This window comes from Meriones unguiculatus, chromosome 1, assembly GCF_030254825.1.
Source record: "Meriones unguiculatus strain TT.TT164.6M chromosome 1, Bangor_MerUng_6.1, whole genome shotgun sequence".
Taxonomy (NCBI): Eukaryota; Metazoa; Chordata; class Mammalia; order Rodentia; family Muridae; genus Meriones; species Meriones unguiculatus.
Window position 1 is genome coordinate 150,361,019 of NC_083349.1, and position 19,636 is coordinate 150,380,654.

The 19,636-nt window shown below is 39.4% G+C and overlaps 1 protein-coding gene across 2 annotated transcripts in view; it reads right to left on the minus strand.

Annotated features, from left to right (window-relative positions):
* Cntn5 (contactin 5) overlaps nt 1-19,636 on the minus strand; it is a 1,228,807-nt gene that overhangs the window by 92,826 nt on the left and 1,116,345 nt on the right. For both annotated transcript variants that reach the window (XM_060369300.1, XM_060369297.1), the window contains exon 16: nt 15,057-15,177. In XM_060369300.1, coding sequence (XP_060225283.1) covers nt 15,057-15,177 — 121 coding nt within the window. The remainder of the gene's footprint in view (nt 1-15,056; nt 15,178-19,636) is intronic.

The window sequence follows — 19,636 nt, forward strand, 5'->3', positions numbered from 1 at the left end:
CTAATCCCGGAATCATTCACTTGGACAGACAGCCTCAAAGGACGTGTAGCCTTTCCCTTTGCTTCCCTGTTAATTTCTTCCCCACATAATCCACATAGCCAGCCTGGAAACCATTCTTTGGTATTTGCATTTGGTTTTAAAAAGTGAATCATCATTTGTGGGGTGGGAGGGGATGTAAAGAAAAGGGAATTATGAGAGGTGAGAGCAAAGAAAAAAAAAAAAAACCCAAGAGCTTGGGAGTGCCAGGATTCAAATGGAATTGCTGAAGGCTTTTTGCACCTGAGGTTTTATCTTTCTGCATTCCGCTTTAGTGACAGCTTCTAGGACATGTTGACATATTATTAAAAGTCCACGATAATTACTTGCTCAATTTCTGAGTCATATTATATCCATTCTCATTTATTTGGATCTTAATTTTAAATCTTTAGGGACAAGAACTTCATACTCATTCATTTGGACAATAAGTAATTTGCCATCAATTTCAGAAAAATATTCACTGTGTTCTGAACTCTGAGGATAAGATAGTACAATAAATGGTCCCCATACTTTTTTGCTCTACTTCCTGGGTAAGGAAAGGAAGCCAATAAACGAATGAGTGAAATAGATTCCAATGGCAAAAAAATGCAAAGAAGAAAGTATAATCATATGAAAATTATGTTAGGGAGAGTGGACATCAGTTTGGAAGCTTAACAATACATGATGAGTTAGCCAGCTATGTCAATTCTGTAAGCAAGTGTGTTTCAGCTGAGATTATCTATGGGTGGAGTTGAAGTTTAATGAGTATGACATGCTGGAGAAGCAGACCGTTCCTGTGGTTGGAGGGGTGCAAAGGAGGAGGGAGAGGAGACGTGTTAACATTGGGCGATCATCAGGCACCAAAAGTAGAGGGACTTGAAGGACAGAGGGAGGATTTCATATTTTCTTCTGACTATGACTTGAAAGGTGCTAGATTACATATGAGAAAAATTAAAGAAATGAAACTTGGAAAAATCTTAAGGCCAGCACTTTGATGGAAATTCTCTGAGAACATAGAAAACTGTTTTTTTGGGGGAAGATTTATATATTTTACTAAAACAACAAAGTATTTTGCAGTAGACTTTGGTGACAAATATTAATTTTGATGATTAACAAATGGCTCAACAAGGACATGTGTACAGCATATGCTGATATGTTGTCTGTGGCTTTTTTAATTTTTAATATTTATTTATTTAAAATGTATTCATTATATATCCTGATTGAAGCCTTCTCCCTCAACTCCTCCTTCATCTTCCTATCTCCTTCCCCTAATCCACTGAAAGGGAGAGTTCTCCACCATTGCCATCTACCCATAGCTTATCAAGTCTCATCAGGACCGCCTTGATCCTCTTCCTATGTGTCCTGGCAAGGCCCCATCACCAGGGGCAAGTGATCAAAGAGCAGGCAACTGAGTTCCTGACAGAGGCAACTCCTGTTCCCCTTACTTGGGAACCCACATGGAGACTGAGCTGCTGGTAAGTTCTGGGTTTGTAAGGGAAAACAAAGATAACATCACTCTTCCCCATGCAAGAGTTATCTAACTTTAAATCAGTAACATTTATGCTAAGTTTAGCTTTTAATATGTGACTTTGAGTCAGGTTGTGTGCAGCCATGTGAATAACACACCCATGATCTATAATATAAAGTGATCCCTTGGCATTTAATCTCCTTTAAAGATGTCCCATAGCATTCTCCAAAATGTTTGGTTCTGTAGTTGTTTTTGCTTCTTTTCTATAAAATACGAACACTTCCTGTCAATTATCGTAAACTTTTTGATAGTGAAATTAATCAACCATTTCAGGCCGTGGTGTATGCATAAAAATTTAATGCAGTTTTACATAAATTCAAGTCATACACAGCTTTTCATATGCTAACATAACGTAGCAGTCCATCCATCGAAGGTGAAAGTGATCTTCCTGAAATGGAAAATAGATATTTCAGGGTCTACTGTACACACTGTCAAGAATAATTAAAAATATTGAACTTGCTTATTTAAAATTTCAAGCAACCCAGATGCTCTCTGAAAATTCATTCATTAAGCCAGTATCACATAAATTTTGAGAACAGATGAGTTTTAAAAAATCCTGTAGGAAAATACCATATGAGGTGCTAAAATATGCAGGGAACCATGTTCCCACACAGCTTTCTATAAATCTAGAGCTGCTGAGCTGTCACTGCTCATTATGATTCTGCAATACAGATTCAGATAAAAAATAATATATAGCTATATGGTCTCTTAACTTTGTCCAATCTCACTGTTCATTTATGAATAATTTATGTATACCTCTGTGATTTATTTTGCACAAACATACCATGAGGAGAATTTGGAATTATTATTTCAAATTACAAATTCAGGCAACACGTGTATAATGCTGTATCTTTAATATGACTGCAATTTTGACAATATTACAGATTAAAGTGTAGGGAGATTTCTGTAGTTTATTTTGTTTGGGAAGGTGGGCATGATGGCTCATGTTTATAATCCTAACATTTTGGAAGTGGAGGCTGTGTGACTAGGAGGTCAAGTTCATTCTCTATCACATAGCAAGTTAGAGGCTAGTCTGAGACTAAAAATATTGTCTCAAAACAAAGCAAAAAGCACAAACAATGGGTCATGTGTGTGTTTATTCTACTTTAGGTATGATTGCTGCAATGTTTCTCATGGTTATTCTGGAAATCAAAATGTTCTATAAGATGTACGCCCAAAATTGTGGACATGTTGAATGAAAGTTGACAAAAATTTATCCAGTATCATCAATTTCATATTTTTAACTGAGTAAATCCACCTTCCCTTTAAGGGCTCTCTCCTCATGCTCTCCTCCTCGGCAATAACTGAACTATGGCGGAGAACACACCATCTTTGTGGTTACCTGATGGGGCAGCCTGTGAGCATTTTGTTAGTTAGCTATTGGATACAATACTATGCAGTTTCCTTCCAGGGCTCAGCACACTGCTGTCATACATGACAGCAAACCTAGTAAGATTGTGACGCTGCCATCTAACTCATTTGCAGGGATGGAGATGGGAGGCTCCTGCAGAAGCACTTAGATAGAGCAGTACTGCAGTTGGTTAATTTGTAGCAGATGTCCCATATAATGGATGGGGAGCACAGAGCCTGTAATATGGGCTACCATGTTCAGTGGGGATGTGATGGATGCTGCCTATTAGCTTGACTTAACATTCTGTGAGCCGAGGTTTTGAGACAAATACCCAAGCTTTGATTTACTGATCCGTACAGATCAAGTGATAAAATGCCTTTGCAAGAGTAATTAGATATTTTAAATGAAGTTTACTAATAACAGTCTTATTTCTTGAGTTAGCATAAAAGAAATAATTATAGGAAGCAATAACGTCCTGAACAAAACATGTAATTAAACCAGACTTGTTCCCCACCATAGTTTTCAGTGATTAATGAATACACAATGAAATCAGAATGCTGACAGGGGAGCAGGCTGACACTTGGGTAGAGATGATTAACTTAGGTGATTTGCAAAAACCTTTCTTCCATCAATATTTTGTACTTTTGACCTAGACTGTTTTAAAATGTAAGACATACTTTTAGGGGAATTGGAATCGTTCATACTATTTGGTTTCAATTTTAAAAACCTATCTATTTTATAAGATTGTTCCATTTCATCATGACTTTAAAACTATTTAGTGTTCTGGGCAGTATTTTGAAAAAGTTTCCATTCTTCTGTTTGTTTTGCTTTTCAGAACAGGATATCAATGTAGCCAGGCTGGCTTTGATCTCAAAATGCTCCTGCTTCAGCCTCCGTAATGTTGGCTTTATGGTGTGTATCATCAGGATTGCCCACTGAGCTGGAGGCATAGTCATATATATCCATGCATAATTTCAACATTTAGGCTTTCCTTACTCAGTCATAGCTCCACTTTTTTAAAAAAAAAATTATTTCTATGTATATATGTATGTCTGCCAAGTGTGTGCGTGTGGAAGTGAGATGAGGGTGCCAGACGCCTGGAGTTGGGAGTTATCAGCTGTTATCAGCTGCACGAAGTGAATGAGCAGCTGACACTCTGCATCACGAGGCCATCTCTCCGGCCAGTCCTTGGTGGGCTTTGTAAGTGCTCTTGTGAGGACAGGAGACAGTCAAAGCACTTCAACCACTCAGAGTGCACCGTCACGTCGTGCCTGAGTTTGCTGAGGACAGCTGCTGACATTAGTGGGTATTTCAGGCTGCGTGTGAGCGAGGGCCAGCTGGTGAGTAAAGGTCCACCCCTGTCCTGATCATACACACCATGAAGATCAGTGATTCTCCTTAACCTTGACGAGGACTTTAAGAAGTTTCATTTTCTGTAAGGCTGAATAGTAACCACTGAGAAATGGACTACCATCTGAAACCTCGCCTCCTTCTTATTTATGGTAACATATATTATTCCCCATCCCTTTAAAAAAATTGTTTTGTGTGTGTGTGTTTGTGAGGCAGTTGGGGGATGGAGGATGACTTAGGAGAATCTGTTCCTTTCTTTCATGGTGTGGATTTAGAGGATGGTACCCAGGTCAACAGGCTTGAATGGCAAGTACTATCTACCATCTGCTGAGCCACCTTGGCAGCCTCTTTTTGTTCTCCTTCCCTAGGGTTATTATTATTTCTTTTCTGAAATCGTAGTCTCAAAGAGGGAACTTGACTTCCATGATAGGACTACCCAGCTTGGGCCAGAAGGAGAATCAATTTTAGTTTGGATCATTTCCTAATGTTATCCTTTCTCAGCAGCATCAAGGGGTTGCTATCATAAAAATTTCACACCACTTGGAGAATTTCTAGATCTGGCTGTTGAGAGCCATGGGATGTCTCAAGCTAAACTCTAAACTAGGTATTGGGCTGAAGCAGTCATGGTGCCTTTCTGTGTCAAGGGCAAAAACACAATGGGCCTTTTCTCCACAGTGGTTTTCTGCCAACACTTAACCTGAGACCCAGTCTTCCATAACTCATCTTATGAATAGTCTCCTCTTGAATCAAGAACAGGTTATTTTCTTTGTTACAATTAACTGTTTTCTTTTTTTAAAGCTTGGTTATAATTTTCTCCATTGCTTTTAGTTTTTAGGCAGCAGGGCCAATTTTTCATTATAAAGGTAAGACTAACCTCAGCCAATGACAGGGTAGAGACTGAACTCAGGACTAGCAGCCTTTTGGTAATATGACAAGGTAGAATAGCCTCATGCACCCTGAGCAAGAATGCCTACATGGTTTAATATTTAAACATTAAAAGAATAAAAAAATCTTTGGAAATACTTTTACCAAGGATGAGTATGATATTTTGGGGGCGTTTACAGATATCATCTGGTGTTCTGCTTTTGTTTTCCCCTTCGCTGCCACATCACCTCCCTTGCTCTATCTCATTAGAGAGCTAATTGTCTTTGTAATTCCAAATTAAAGATTACTTAGCGAGACAGAGCCATTGCCTCTGCCAGGTGTTTGGGAAGGCAGAATCCAATCAGCAGTTAAGTTTCTCCTCCTCACTTCAGTTCCTTGCTCTGTGAGGTCTGTGGAGCTTTTGTATTGTTCAGTGAAGATTAGTCAGACACAAGACAATGCTACCCAAAAGCAAGTTAATTAGGAACCCAGTACTGGAACACAAGAACTATACTAAGCAAGAATTTTGAATAGAGACTGTGGTGAACTTACCAACGCTCCTCTGTGTTTGTTCTTCAGAGATGTGCCTTCCAGAACGGCTTCTTCCCGCCTGGGTGCTTGCTGACCACATTTGCTTATCAAAGCTGGGCAGTGGAGTGCATGCACACTTACAAGCATGCACACTCTGGGCCTCAAGCATTCCCACTCACTACACAAAGGACATGCTCAAACAATCTCAGTGACAGTCACAGGAATCGCACGGAGAATTGCAGAAGGGCTGGATGTTAAGTGGGATCAGAAGTGGGTTAAGGTATGTCCGTACTGGCATATGGGATGGGAAGGAAGAGGATGACTTTTGCAAACAGTTCACACAGATGATTAGAAAGACAGATGGTCCTCTGGATATGTTGCTTAAGAGTGTATTTGTCAAGGTCAGCCTTTCTGGTATTAAAGGCTGTAGCATTTTTGCTTCTGCTCTTTTGTTACCAGGAACAATAAGAAGGCAGGATAGTGCATGGTTGGAAGAACTTAGGTATTGCAGTGGAGGACAGATCCTTTCTGAAAAACTTGGAAGTTTTGTTCCTTACCAGAGTGGTGATTGAAAGCATGTTTAAAGAAAGAGCCATGGTAGCTTTCCTATTTATTGAACCTTAACATTTCTGGAGACATCTCATCTAGAAAGGATGCTTTTGTGACATCATATCTGCTCAGAAGTTTTACAAGAGATCCTGAGAAAGAATGTGGTTTTTTAGTTGGTTGGCCAGACATATGGCCAGAAAGCCAGATTTGTTAGTATGGTCAAGGTCTAAAATTTTCGTCTAAAACAGAAGGTGAAGACCAATTATGTCTTCTGGGCAGACGCTCAAAGAGAAGGCTCTTTAAAGGATTCAAGAATGCACCATCTTATCATGGAAGATAAATGGAAATGAAATTGTGCCATCTTAAAAACAAACAAATGAACAAAAAGACAATGTGCTGTCTCTGCAAGTGGATATTGGGTCATTTCTCTCATCTTTCTAGACTTAGCAAATGACTACATACCTTTCAAGTTTTCATTAGCATATCACCCTGATGAAAATCTTCTGTCTCTCAGGTAAAGCCTCTCTGTCCCTCTATTCTCTCTTCTGTCCCTCTTTCCATACTGTTTCTTCTTCCATCTTTCCATTAATTCCCCTTTCCTACTTTTCTCAATATTGACACTTACAAAACTACACAGTGTAGCGACTGTAGGGGCCTAATAGATGCGGTTGTTAAGCGTATGGAAGACAATGTGTCTCTTGGCTTGAAAGGACCGAATAGTAAGGAAAAGTAAAGGCTTTGAAGCCATCCCTGTGTAGTCTCTTTACTGTTCCGGCCCAATTAGGGCAGCAGCTGGCCTCTTTCTAAGTCTTTTTGTGCCTTAGCTTTCGTATCTACATTTTTGTAGCTAAAAGTGGTACTTCTTTCATTGTTTTTGTAAGATAAGTGAATGGAGAAAGTTAAATAATTCACCTGGACTCATTAGTGCAATGACTGACACACAGGAAGAAGTTGCTGACTGTGAGCTAACTATTTTCATTGTTGTTAGAAATTGTGCCCAGGGTCATATGCCTGTGCCAGGACTTTACATGTTGCAAAAAGAAAAGGAACATGTAACTTGTTAGCTAGTTCTCAGCCTAAAGCCTAACAACATATTATGCACTCTGTTTTTCTTTGTATGTGTTTATACATGTATGTGTGTGTGTGTGTGTGTGTGTGTGTGTGCGTGTGTGTGTGTGTGTGTGTGTGTGTGTGTGTGTGTGTAAAGCCCAGAGGTTGATGTTAGGTGTTTTCTTCAGCTGCTCTCCCTTTTGTTGATTTTGGAACAGAGTCTCTCCCTGAACCCCGAGCTCATAAATTAGGTTAGGCTTGCTGGCTATTGAGCTCTGGGAACCCACCTCTCTCTGGCTTGTTAAGTTCTGAGGGTATTAGCACACCTAATTTTAGTGTGGATGTTGGGCATCCAGAGCAGGTCCTCTTGTTTGAGCAACACACTGTTTACACACTCAAACATCTCTTCAGCCCCTTTCTTTTAAACATTTGATGAACAAACATTAAATTAATAAATGCGGCATGCCTGAGGTTTACATCATGCAAGTTGGCCAAGTTCTTGTCTTGTGGGGCAGCGACTATGTCTTCCTTTCACCCCTTCCTTGTGCCTCTCTCCGCCTGCTGTAATTTGGAGTTTTCACTTTCTGGTCCACAAAACTTTCCTTCACCAAGGCCATCAATGCCTTCCAAATTACTAAATCCAAGGATAGAGACTGCTTCTAATTTCACTTGTTAGTGTGAGTTCAAGCTAGCAGGTGCAAGTCTGTGTATTTGGGAGTTTGTGTTTGTACATACATGTGAAGGCCAGTGATCACCCTTGCTATCATTCCTCATGGGCTCTTCGCCTTGTTTATTTGAGATCGAATTTATTTGTTCACCTGAAGTTCACTGATTCCACTCTGCCACCAGCCAGGAAGCCCGAGAGCCCAGAATGTCTCTGCCTCCAGGATAGAAGGATAACAATGTGCTGCATCACATGTGTTTTTTTTTTTTTTATGTAAGTTTTGCTTCTCAAGCCCAGATTCCCACGCTCTTATAGACTTCACTCCACTAGCTCTCCATCCCAGTGAGTCTTGGCTAGCTGGTCCTTGACTCTCTCATCATGTTTCTCCCTCCTGAAAGTCTCTTCTGAATTTATCTGAATGACCTATTTTATTTGGATTTTCTTGGCAATAGCTCTGTTTCTTTCACAGATTCATGACACATTCCAAGGCAAATGTTCTCTTCTAGATTTTCCAATATTTCCTTTCCCTTGTCTTTAGTATGCTGTTAGTGCTCAGGCTAGCATATCCGCTCTAATGTTGCCTGTACCTCCATGACCAAAAGGCTGCTTGCTTACTGCATATTTGTATAAGGATCCTTATCTTAAGTGCTGCTCCCTTACTTACAACGAGCTTCCTGTATCTACCACATTAAATGGATGTGATCACAAGTGACTGTGATTGTATAATGAGTTCTCTTAGTTGGAGGGACATAACTTATGATGTATACTTGGCTAGGTATAAAAGTGAAGATGAATCATGATAGAACACCAAAGTGAAGCACTAAATCCAAATAGAATGTAGACGTTGGCTGCTTAATGAATTTAGTGAATGCCACTAAATCTGGCATTCACATTTGCTTCCTCTCTGTCATTTTTCATAGTTCAGAGGATCACGCCATGTAGATTCAGTCCTCTTGATTGTGTGGGTCTGTATGTTCCTTCCCAGTTTCCCATGTTCATTATCATTGCTTGTTCTTCTTCTTGGGACTGTGGCTATAGTGTGCTGTGGCTCTGTGAGCAAAACACTGACCTTACTCATCTAAGACATCCTCTGCAGTTCTCCCTTAGTGCCTATCTCTTCCTTTCAGACACTTCTCTGTATATCAATGACTTTTACCACAAAAGGCTGAGTTCCTTGTCATGGGATAAGAAAGATTCTACAGTCAGTATCACTCCATCATTGCCTGGGCACACTGTAGGGACCCTATCAATAAGAGATGAAATCAGTCTTTAAAATGTAGCTTCTTACACTAAGCATTCATCTTCACATGTCTGTATAAATGTGCTAATGATATGTTTATATTAGGATGTATGTGAGGAAAGATGGGAACAAAAGAGCAGAAATGGAATGGATTCTCATATGTTTGTGATTGAGACTGCCAGTGATGTGAAACACAATGAATAGAATGTTCTTAAAAGTCAGATAGAGAAGTCAGAGTTTTTTTTGTTTTTTTTTTTTTTTTTTTTTCAGGACAGCAACACATTCCCAACAAGGCACTTGAGGAGGTCTTTGCGCTGATGGAAATCTCAAGATCTCAGAGAAAATGAGGATTCCAGCAGGGACTCCATATTTGTTGAATGAACAAAATACAAGAGATTCAGACTTAATCAGTTGGGACACCTTTGTGTATGATACCACACTTCATGTGTTCAGTCTTAATTTTCTGGTGTGTATGTTCATACATGCAAGGGTACTGTAGTCATGTCAGCTCTGCTGTTATGGTCAACTATGACTTCCATAAACCAAATCAAAAGTGGGTCAGAGAAGCCAAATATTTAATTTACAGAGGAAATGTTACTTTGTAATTGGAAGGTTCTGCTGGTTAGCAAATAACCCTATAAAAACTGTAAGAGGAAAGAAACTCCCTCTTAAAGAAAGTCCAGTGTGAAACAGATATTGATGTCAATTTGAAATCGATGTAGAGAGCAAGGGTGATTCTGTGAGGAGCAGAGCACATTGTATCTGATTTAATTCTAGGTCAATTGACAATCTCTTAGGTTGTTTCCACTGAGCTTGGGAAGTGTCAGAGCAGGCATCTTTACAAGAGAAAAATTTGGAAAATTTTCACTTACTATTGAGACGCAATGAATATCAAAGCTTGGAGTGAATGTGGACAATGTTTAATCAAAGGTTATCAAATGTATTTTCCCATTCAAGGAGAAATTGGTATATTTAGGTTATTTTTAGCTTTCTTAAAAATACACAAATATATAATACTTTCAAGCTAATTTAAAAGTTGCATCTTCGAAGTTGGCTGGAATTAAATTGTCTGGTTTGGTAACATCATCTATATTATGATGAAAAAAATTTTCTTAAATTAAAATATTAAGCTAGTGAGATGGCTCTGCAGGTAATAGTATTTGCCAACAAGCCTGGTGATCTGAGTTTAATCCCTGGGTGCTACATTATGGAAAAAGAAAAATGACACCCATAAGTTGTCCTCTGACCTCAACATGAGTACTAACACACACACACACACACACACACACACACACACACACACTATAAAAAGCAATAAAAATTTACATGTATAATATAGAAATATCAATACTTTAATCCAGTATGCAAACTCTTTCAAAATATATGGCTCATGGAGTAAAATAACTACACAGACACAGACACAGACACACACACACACACACACACACACACATATAAATATAAAAAAGGCTGTTTTGGAAGCTCTGTCTGCCTAATTTTGTAAACTAATTTCTAAATAATCTTTCACATGCCCTTTGTTCAGTTTGACAGGGATGCATCATTTTACAGTTACAGAAGTCTGGCTTCACATGTGTGTAGCCCGTATACTCTGCCCAGCCCTGAGCCTGGAGGAGCCCTGTGCCCGGGGTGATTTTTTGTTGTCACTATTCTGGAGCTCTAAATAATCTTGGCTGAGACATCCTTTTACTTTTCTCTTGTACTGAGTTCCTTAAATTGTACCACTGCTGTGTTTATTCTGTTCTTCCTAATCCCCCTTACTTCTTTCGTAAGACCAAAAGCTACCAAGGGACATTCGTGTGATGCTCCCCACAAGAGCACCTGTCACACAGATGGAACTTAAGTGTTGAACCTCTAGAGGTCAGAAGCCCCAACTTCATATTTACATTTTGGGTGTTGTCCATACCTCCCTACCCAGGCCAGATGAGTGGACAGAGGAAGAAATGCATAGCAAGTTATAAACAAATGCCTGTTGACTTATCTCATAGAGATAACAAGTAGTGTTTCGATGGCATTAGTTTGGTATGAAAATTACTAGGCAGTCTAGGAAAGACAAAACCATTAAAGCTTAAAAATTGGAAAGAGTGGATGCAACTGAGTTGATGAGAAAGGTCAGGGAAATTGAATTGAATGTACGTTTAATTCTCACAAGAGGAAGTAATGCTGTGGTGGGGGTGGGTGAGGCACATGCATGAAAGCAGTTAGATGTGTCCAAACAAGTTCTGTCCACAGGGGTCCGTTCTTCTCAAATTCAACTAAGTGCATGCTAGCTGCATTAGTAAGATGCTGCACAGGTTCAGGGAGGGCTGTGTGTGCTTTCCCTGAAGGACCCAGCAGGTGCTCGGTGCTTTGAAGCAGTCTAATAGAGCTGAGGCTGGACTTGAACTTCCTTTGTAGCTGACACTACCTTGAGCTCCGTATCCTCCTGTTCGACCTTAGTGCTGAGATTATATTCACACACAGTCATGCTTAACTTGGCCTTTCTTGACTTAACTTTTTTTTTATTATGAAAATGTTGAAAAAAAATACAGAAGTTGAATGAAAAGTGATTTTTCTAATTGCTTCCTCTACTCTGAGTAGAATAAAAGGAGCTCAGACTCAGGCTCCCAGTATTACTTTTTGAGCTAAGCATGTCTTTTTTTTAAACCACGAAACTTCCATACTGTGCTATCTGCTGTGAAAAATATACATACATAACTTTGATTTATGAAAAAAAAACCAAATAACAAAATAATGCTTCTTTCTCTGGGTGCCTCTGCTGCAGTAGGCTGCTTCCCATAATCCTTGACCATGTCAATGCCTTCAAAGTGGTGTGGCTCCTTCCATGAGGTTCTGTTCCAAAGATCTATTACTCTTTTCCTAGAAAATATAATCTTTCTACCCATCTTTCATGTGTTTCTATAGCATGGTATGACCTTGCTTTCTCTATTATGTTTAAAGCATACTTCTCAAAAGAGTAAAGGAAATGGTGTCCAGATATTTGGTCATAGCTCTAGTTTGTGTCTATATTTATATTCCAGTGCAATAAGTTTGTTTTTTTTTTTTTTTTTTTTTTAGGACATTCATGATTGCTGTTTTCTGTTGTTCTTCAGATTGCACACATGGTACCATCATAATGCTGGTCCAAAGAAATCTAAATTTGCAGGAACAGATGATTGATTTTATGCTGTATATAATTATTTATAGAATATTTTAAAATTTAAATAATGATAACGGTGGAAAGAAATAGCATTAACAGCCACAAACAGAATTATAAGCAAAATCAAAAATAAGTTTTTGGGAAAAAAAGATAGCCCTTAAGACACTTAGGCCGGGAACTGGCATCTGAAGGCTTCCGATTCAAATGAGGAGTAGTGGGAGCAAAGCTGTCACATGCCTGGAAGTAACTCAGTGTACCCAGGATTCACTAGGACACACAGAGCAATGTTACAGACCCTCCTTAATGGAAACCAAGGCAACAAAGAGGAGCTCTCGTCCGGCTTTGAGAGTAGAAACTGTTTGCCTAAGTCAACATCAGAATAAGATTTTAAGAACAGGTTGCTTGCTGTGTGTGTGTGCTTCAGGTGTCATCAGCATTGTCAAAGTGAACTCCCTAACTGACGGTGTTACGCAAGCTTGCTGGTCTCCACTGCTCCTAGACAGATTTTCGTTAATTTATAAAATAATAACTGCCATTTGAGTTACAATCTTGAGAAAAATTCACTGTAGAGTGCTCAGCTTTGGTCTTACTGCGTGAAACAGTACGGCTGCTCCTTCTTTACAGTGAATGGAAGAATTGGGGCAGGACACACAGAGAATCAAGTTACTCTCACAAGTCAACACTAAAACCAATAACATTCCAGCATGCAAATTTTCCAAGATGACCAGAACTTGCTAATTTTCACCATAAATATGATTACGACAGATGAACCATAATTCTCAATTTAGTTTAAAAAATCTCTCCAAGACTAGCTGGGAGGGAGAAGCAAATTATTTTCCCTAATTTTGAAAATCTAATGTGAGCACATAATCAGAAATTGGTGATTGGACTGAACTCACTTCAAGGGAAAGCTTGAACTCACTGATAAGTAAATATTCAAACAGGAGCAACCTGTTTGAAATTGCTATTGGGTGCAATTCCAAAATTAATGCATTTAATCATCTCCCAGGCATAAAGCCAAAGGCTAAAGGAGCAGAGCATGAAAACGTTGGCCTTGAATTATGTCTGAACCCTATTGAGCTTAATTTTACTTACAAAGCAGGATGTGTAGTTTGCCACTTAAATTTGCCCCTTAGTCCTGGAAAAAAAAAATACTTGTTTCTTATTACCAGTGTCTAAATTGTGGTATTCATTTGGGGAGCTCTAATTTCAGGAGGATCATTCTACATTACTATTCGAGTGCACACAGTAAATACATGTAACTAAGGCAGACAACAGCAAAAAAAGGAAGCAATTTTCTACCGATTGACTGCAAGATGCAGTGTGCAGTTCCGGGAACCTCGTGCCTTCAGAAGGCACAAAGACATTGTTACTTACACGAAGTGAGGTGTATCGAAACAAGAACGCTTTAAAAAGTTCCTTTTCCCAGTAAGGTGATATAAACATACATCCCTGACACAAAATTTGGAGGCAAGTACAAGCCGCCTTGTAAGCAGAAGCAAGCACACGCGGCGTGGCTGCGCTCCCTCTCACACTCACAGTTGTTGAAAACCGTCTTGCTGGAAACAGTAGTGGGAATACTACCACACATCATCAACAACTGGGGACACAGGCAGCCAGAGAGATGTCACTAGCCACTCATGAAATTCTTATAAATATTGGTTCTTAAAATGACAATTAAAAACACTTCACATAGTTAAAGATCAGTTATCTTAAAATATGATCTATTGCTCTGGACTATAAAAGTGATTATTTTTGTATTCTGTGCAAGAATTGGAAGCAACACATCTCTCTATAAGACTGGAGCACAGGGAAATGAACTGGCAGTTACTCTTTCTTAAGTTCCTTCTAACATGACTTGTGGCTTTGCACAAGAAATTTGGAAACTGTCTGTGGGTATTCTGTACTTAATAGCAAACTATGAGAAAAGAAAGAATGAAAGTTTGGAGGGAAGAAAGAGTGGGAAAAAGAAGGAAGACAAAAAAGAAGAGAAGGAAAATACATGCTAGAATGTGTATTTCTCATCTTGAAAAATAAAGGCAATGCATATTGTAGACATTTGCTTAATAAGGCAAAACTTCACAAGATTGTAGAATTTGGTGGTGGGGCTGTAAGGGTGGCTCCTCATTTGAAAACACTTAGTTGCCATTTCTGCACAGACAGGCTGTATGTTGACATTTTCAGGCTCAGTGGGGGAGGGGTGGACCCTGTCATTTCACTGTTGTACTCCCTCTTACACAGTCTTGGTTTTGGAGGCTGGATTTTGAAGTTGGTGAGAAAAAAATATAATGCCTAAGGGTTCTGCTGGCTTTGCATTTTAAAGCTATATGCATATGTGTGTATAACTAAATATACACACACATATGTATATGTATATAGCTTTTAAATACACACACATACACACACACACGCGCGCGCGCACACACACACACAAACACACACATACACAGAGGGACCTTGTCTCTGCCACCCAAGTGTCTCAGCAGCTATACTTTTGAGTTTGGGATTAAGTTGGTTTGCCACTTAGCAGCCACTCATTACTGCAAGTGTCTTGAGAGAGCGTTTGTCTGTTTCTAAGGAGAGGTTTCCTATAATGTCATCTCAAAGGCAAAAATAAGGTTAAGCAAAAATGACAGAGATGGTGAGGTTGACAGTGAACAGCACAGTGCTGAAGGGCCCCAGGTCCATGCATTCCAGTCCCTTTGTAGGATAATTGATGGTGATAGTGTCTGCAGTCTGCGCTACGAGCATACTCACCCCTAACCAGAAGCTCTGCCTCATCTGACACACTGTCTGCTGTGGTCTGTACCCTGCAGCCATATCTCCCAGCATGCATCAGAAGGATGTTCCTGATCATTAAATCTGCAGAGGATGCTTGCTGAAAGAGGGATGAAGTGCCAGTTTAAAATGTTGCAAATCTGCCTAGTTTCAAGGTGGTTTAAGGGGGAACTTTGCATATTCAAAGGACCCATTCTTGGCCTTACAGTTTATATGACAACAATGCAGAAATCAAACATGCCCTCTCTTAAGGAATAGACAAAGTTATATTTTTTTTACAATCACTCAAAAAGACTTTCAACATTGAATATTGCATAAAATGATTTAGCAGCAATAGTTAAGAGATATTTAAGTATATACCAGTAACTCATACCTTTAAAAGTATGGGAAAATCAGTAAAATTTACTGCTTTGCTATTGAGAGACAGACCTATTTTTTTGTGACAGGAAAACTGTATTGAAATAAATAGCAACTAGTGGGAAATTAATTACGAGAAGGTCGCTGTTGAAAGATTATCTCCCAAGGATTTATTGAATATTTCCTTTTGTAAGTACACTGTGAGCCACAGAATGTGACAGCACTTAGGGGAGAGATGGCTGGTCCCCAAGCCATGTGTCTTTATGTAACAAAGATATATTCCTCCCATAACCACCGTCACCAGGGAGCTGGGTCAGCCAGAACCTCTGTTAATGCAGCCGTAAAACACGAAGGATGCTCAAAACACTTGACTTTGATTTGGAGCAGGATGATTAGAGCCTCGTTAAATTAATGCAGTTGGGTGATCAATAAGTGCTGGGAAGAGAATCTTTTGATGGATTGCTTATGAGATGAGTGAGGACCCTGTAGATGACTGACCAATACAAATTCTCCCTTCAATTACTCTGTCAAAATAGATGGCTTTACTGTGATCATGTAAGGATCTGGTATTGATTACAGCTCAAGTTTCACCCTGTCCCCAGTTTTAGGTTTTTCTTTTTTTCTTTTTTTTTTTTTTTTCGAGACAGTTTTATCATGTGTCGGTTGGCCTGGAGCTCACTATGCAGCCTAGGCTGACTTTGAACTTGGCAGTGATCTTGATCTTTCTGCTTAAGCTTTTACAGAGTAATGAGGTTACAGGTGTGTGCCAATACACTTGCTGATTTAAGGTTTTCCTCCCAGGGTCATAGAAAGACTTCAGTTCCTTTGGGTTTGCATGTTGAAAAACAAGAAAAGTCAGCTTGAATGAGCACACATTTGGAAAAAACATCATCTGAGAATTTATGCATAAACTAAGTAAGGAAAAGAATGCTTAATAGACTAAACTACTTAAGAAGGACCCCGGGTCTAAGAGCTTCTAACTTTGGATAAAATCTGAGGCAAATTGCAACATGTTTGCCCTTACAAGGCAAACATGCTAATAATTATTTAAGAATTTAGTTGTTTTCTATTGTTTTGAAATAGGTGAGTGGGTTTGTCATATCACAAAAAGAAAACTAATGTCTAGGAATCCTTGATTTTTTCCCCTCAGTGTCTGTGGAAAGGGTATGATGTTTGAGCTTTAAATCACTCATCTTATGAATATTCATTTCTTTCAATGAATTACTTTGTGTTCCCTGTTTTATACCTTTCCCCCCCTCTGTCTCTTTGCTAGTAATTTTTCATTAATACTGATTTTATAGTTGGAGCATCTAAAAGCATTGAAAATTTTTCTCATGAAATAATTTGTTGAGACACAGTCTGATTGTGTCATATACAAGAAACTGTGTCATGGCAGGAATGCATAGAGAATGGATTAAAATATTATGACAATTATTTCCAAAGTAAAATGTCCATCCATTAAATGTCATATTGATGACTTCCTTAGGATACACCCTCACTCACAAACAGTGAGAAGATTTCACTTTCTATGTAGCTGTTTTTTGTTTGGGATGAAAAATGGTGATCCACCTTCTCAAGTGTTCGATTCTTACAAATACAAAACAGAAACTCTAAATACTGTTTGTTTGTTTGTTTGTTTCATTTTAGTGGAGGAACAAAAGCAAATTAAACATTAAAAGCACTTGTTCAGATTACAGTCAACAGTGACTAAATCCTTGCCCCCAGCAGTGTTGGCACACCCTGGCCCCTGGACTACAGGGATCTGAGGAGTTCGTTCACCCGTACACTTAACTCAGTAGCTCAGAGTCATGGAATACTTTACTGTGCCAGGATGGAGCACCTGTCTAATGAGAAAGCCATAGACACAGCAGATTTGACTTTTTTTTTCTAAAAGTAACTCCACTTGTAAGGGTGATTGTTACTTCCTCTGCTTTGTTCTAGTGGCTTCTGTTATTTGCTACCATCTATCTATCTATCTATCTATCTATCTATCTATCTATCTATCTATCTATCTATCTACCTATCCATCTGTCTGTCTGTCTGTCTATCTAAACATCTATCATCTAACACAGCTAGATGATGTCTATCATAGATAATATCTATCAATATCTATCATCTATTATCTATCACTCTATCATTCATCTCTCACTCTATCACTCTCTCTATCTAATTATCTATATATCACTCTACAGCTCTATCTATCTATTGTACTTGTGAGATAAAGTTCTCGCTAGGGCATCTAGGCTAGCCTCAAACTCACAATCCTTCTTTCCTAGCCACCCACTGATGGAATGACAGGCGTGGTGATCACCTCACCTTTGCTCTGGATTGTAATCATGCCACCACCAAAACAATTTGGAAGGAGTTTAAAACCAGAAAGAGTCAGGCTCACGGTTTTGAAAAGGGAACTTGTAGCAGCACTTGCCTATAATTAAATAATTAACATTTCATTTTACAGACATTTTTCTCCCAAATAACTTATTTGCTTTTGAATCTGGAGAAAAGTTTTCAACCCCTTTACTTTCTTTGGAATTGATTTGAAAGTGAACATGGAAAGGTGGGGTATTTAGAGTCATATAAACATGCAAATAACTCAGGGTCAAGGCAGATCATCACTCCTTTGCTGTGCGTGTGTGGCTGCTGAAGATTAGAACTCCATCATTATCTGTTGGAGCAAGATGTCTGCAGCCTGTTGTACAGGCCTGGATGCCATGCCTATTTGAGGAGTTGAAATTGGCTCATTTTGGGCTGATCTCTTTCCTTTTGGATAATACCTGCATCATATTTTTTAAAACCTGAAACAGGGGAGCTTATAAGCAAAGTGAATGGACTGTGAACAGCAAACCTAAATTACTCTTTCAGTAGATTTACCGCTTTCAAGAGGAGTAATGAGGAGAATTCACACGGGGGCCCATTATCCTTAATCTGAGCCCACAATGTGCAGCTCCTGTGAGAAACTGCAATTTGCACAACTTTAATGAAATGGTTACTTACAGCAAGCTTTGCTGTCTTCACTTCAAACTCTGTTTCCACACCTCATCTCCCAGGATGCACTTTCTTATCTTTGACTCTGACTCTTACTTCCTGCTCTCTATTTCTTTCTTTAGTTTTTGGCTGATTTCTTTGGTTTTACAAAGAAATGTTGTTACCTGTTGCGTCAAATGAACCTCCCCCCAACCATTGCTTAACCTGGTGCTCCAGCATCAGGCAGAGCAAACAGCCAAGTGGGCATTAAAGCCCCGTTTTGGTGCACGAGGGAACAAATGAAGCCTCTGTAAAAGGTGTGCCTCCTTCACTGCCTCTGAGAACAGTGGGGAGTAACTACTCACTTTTTCTGGCTACACAATCTTGGTAGAGTAGTTGGGACTTCTATTTACAACTTTGAATAAAATAGAAAATGTTGGCTATCTTTCTAGCTAAGTCCAGTCTTTTATTATTTTTTATTAAATTTTTATTTTTATATTAGTAACAGTTTATTCACTTTGTATCCCAGTTGTAGCTCCCTCCCCCATTCCCTCCCAATCCCACCCTCTCTCCCTCATCTCCTCCCTGCCCCTCTCTAAGTCTACTGATGGGGGAGGTTCCTTCTCCATTTCCATCTGATCCTAGCTTATCAGGTCTCTTCAGGACTGGGTGCAATGTCTTCCTTTGTGGCCTAGCAAGGCTGCTTCTCCCTCGGGGTGTGTGTGGAGGGGGGTGAGCCAGCCATTGAGTTCATGTCAAAGACAGTCCCTGTTCCCATAATTAGGAAACTCACTTGGATACTGAGCTGCCATGGGCAGGACAGGAACCTACCACAGAGGGTCCCTGAAAGACTCTACCTAATAGTGTATCAAAGCAGAGGCTGAGACTCATAACTAAACCTTGGGCAGAGTGCAGGGAATCATATGAAAGAAGGGGAGTTAGTATGACCTGGAGAGGACAGGAGCTCCACAAGGACTAAATATATCTGGGCACAAGGGTCTTTACTTATACTGTTTCTCCAACCAAGGACCATGTATGGATAAGTCCAGTCTTCTAAATGAACTAACCAACTAGCTTACTAGTTAGCCCACGCTAATATCCAACTCCATATGTAGCTCAGACTGGTTTAGAACTCCATTCACCTGCCTCAGTTGCATCTTCCAGAGTGTTAGATGACAGGCATGAGCTTTCATACCTGTAACAGACCAGTTCTTAGTTAAGAAGTCACTCTAAGAATC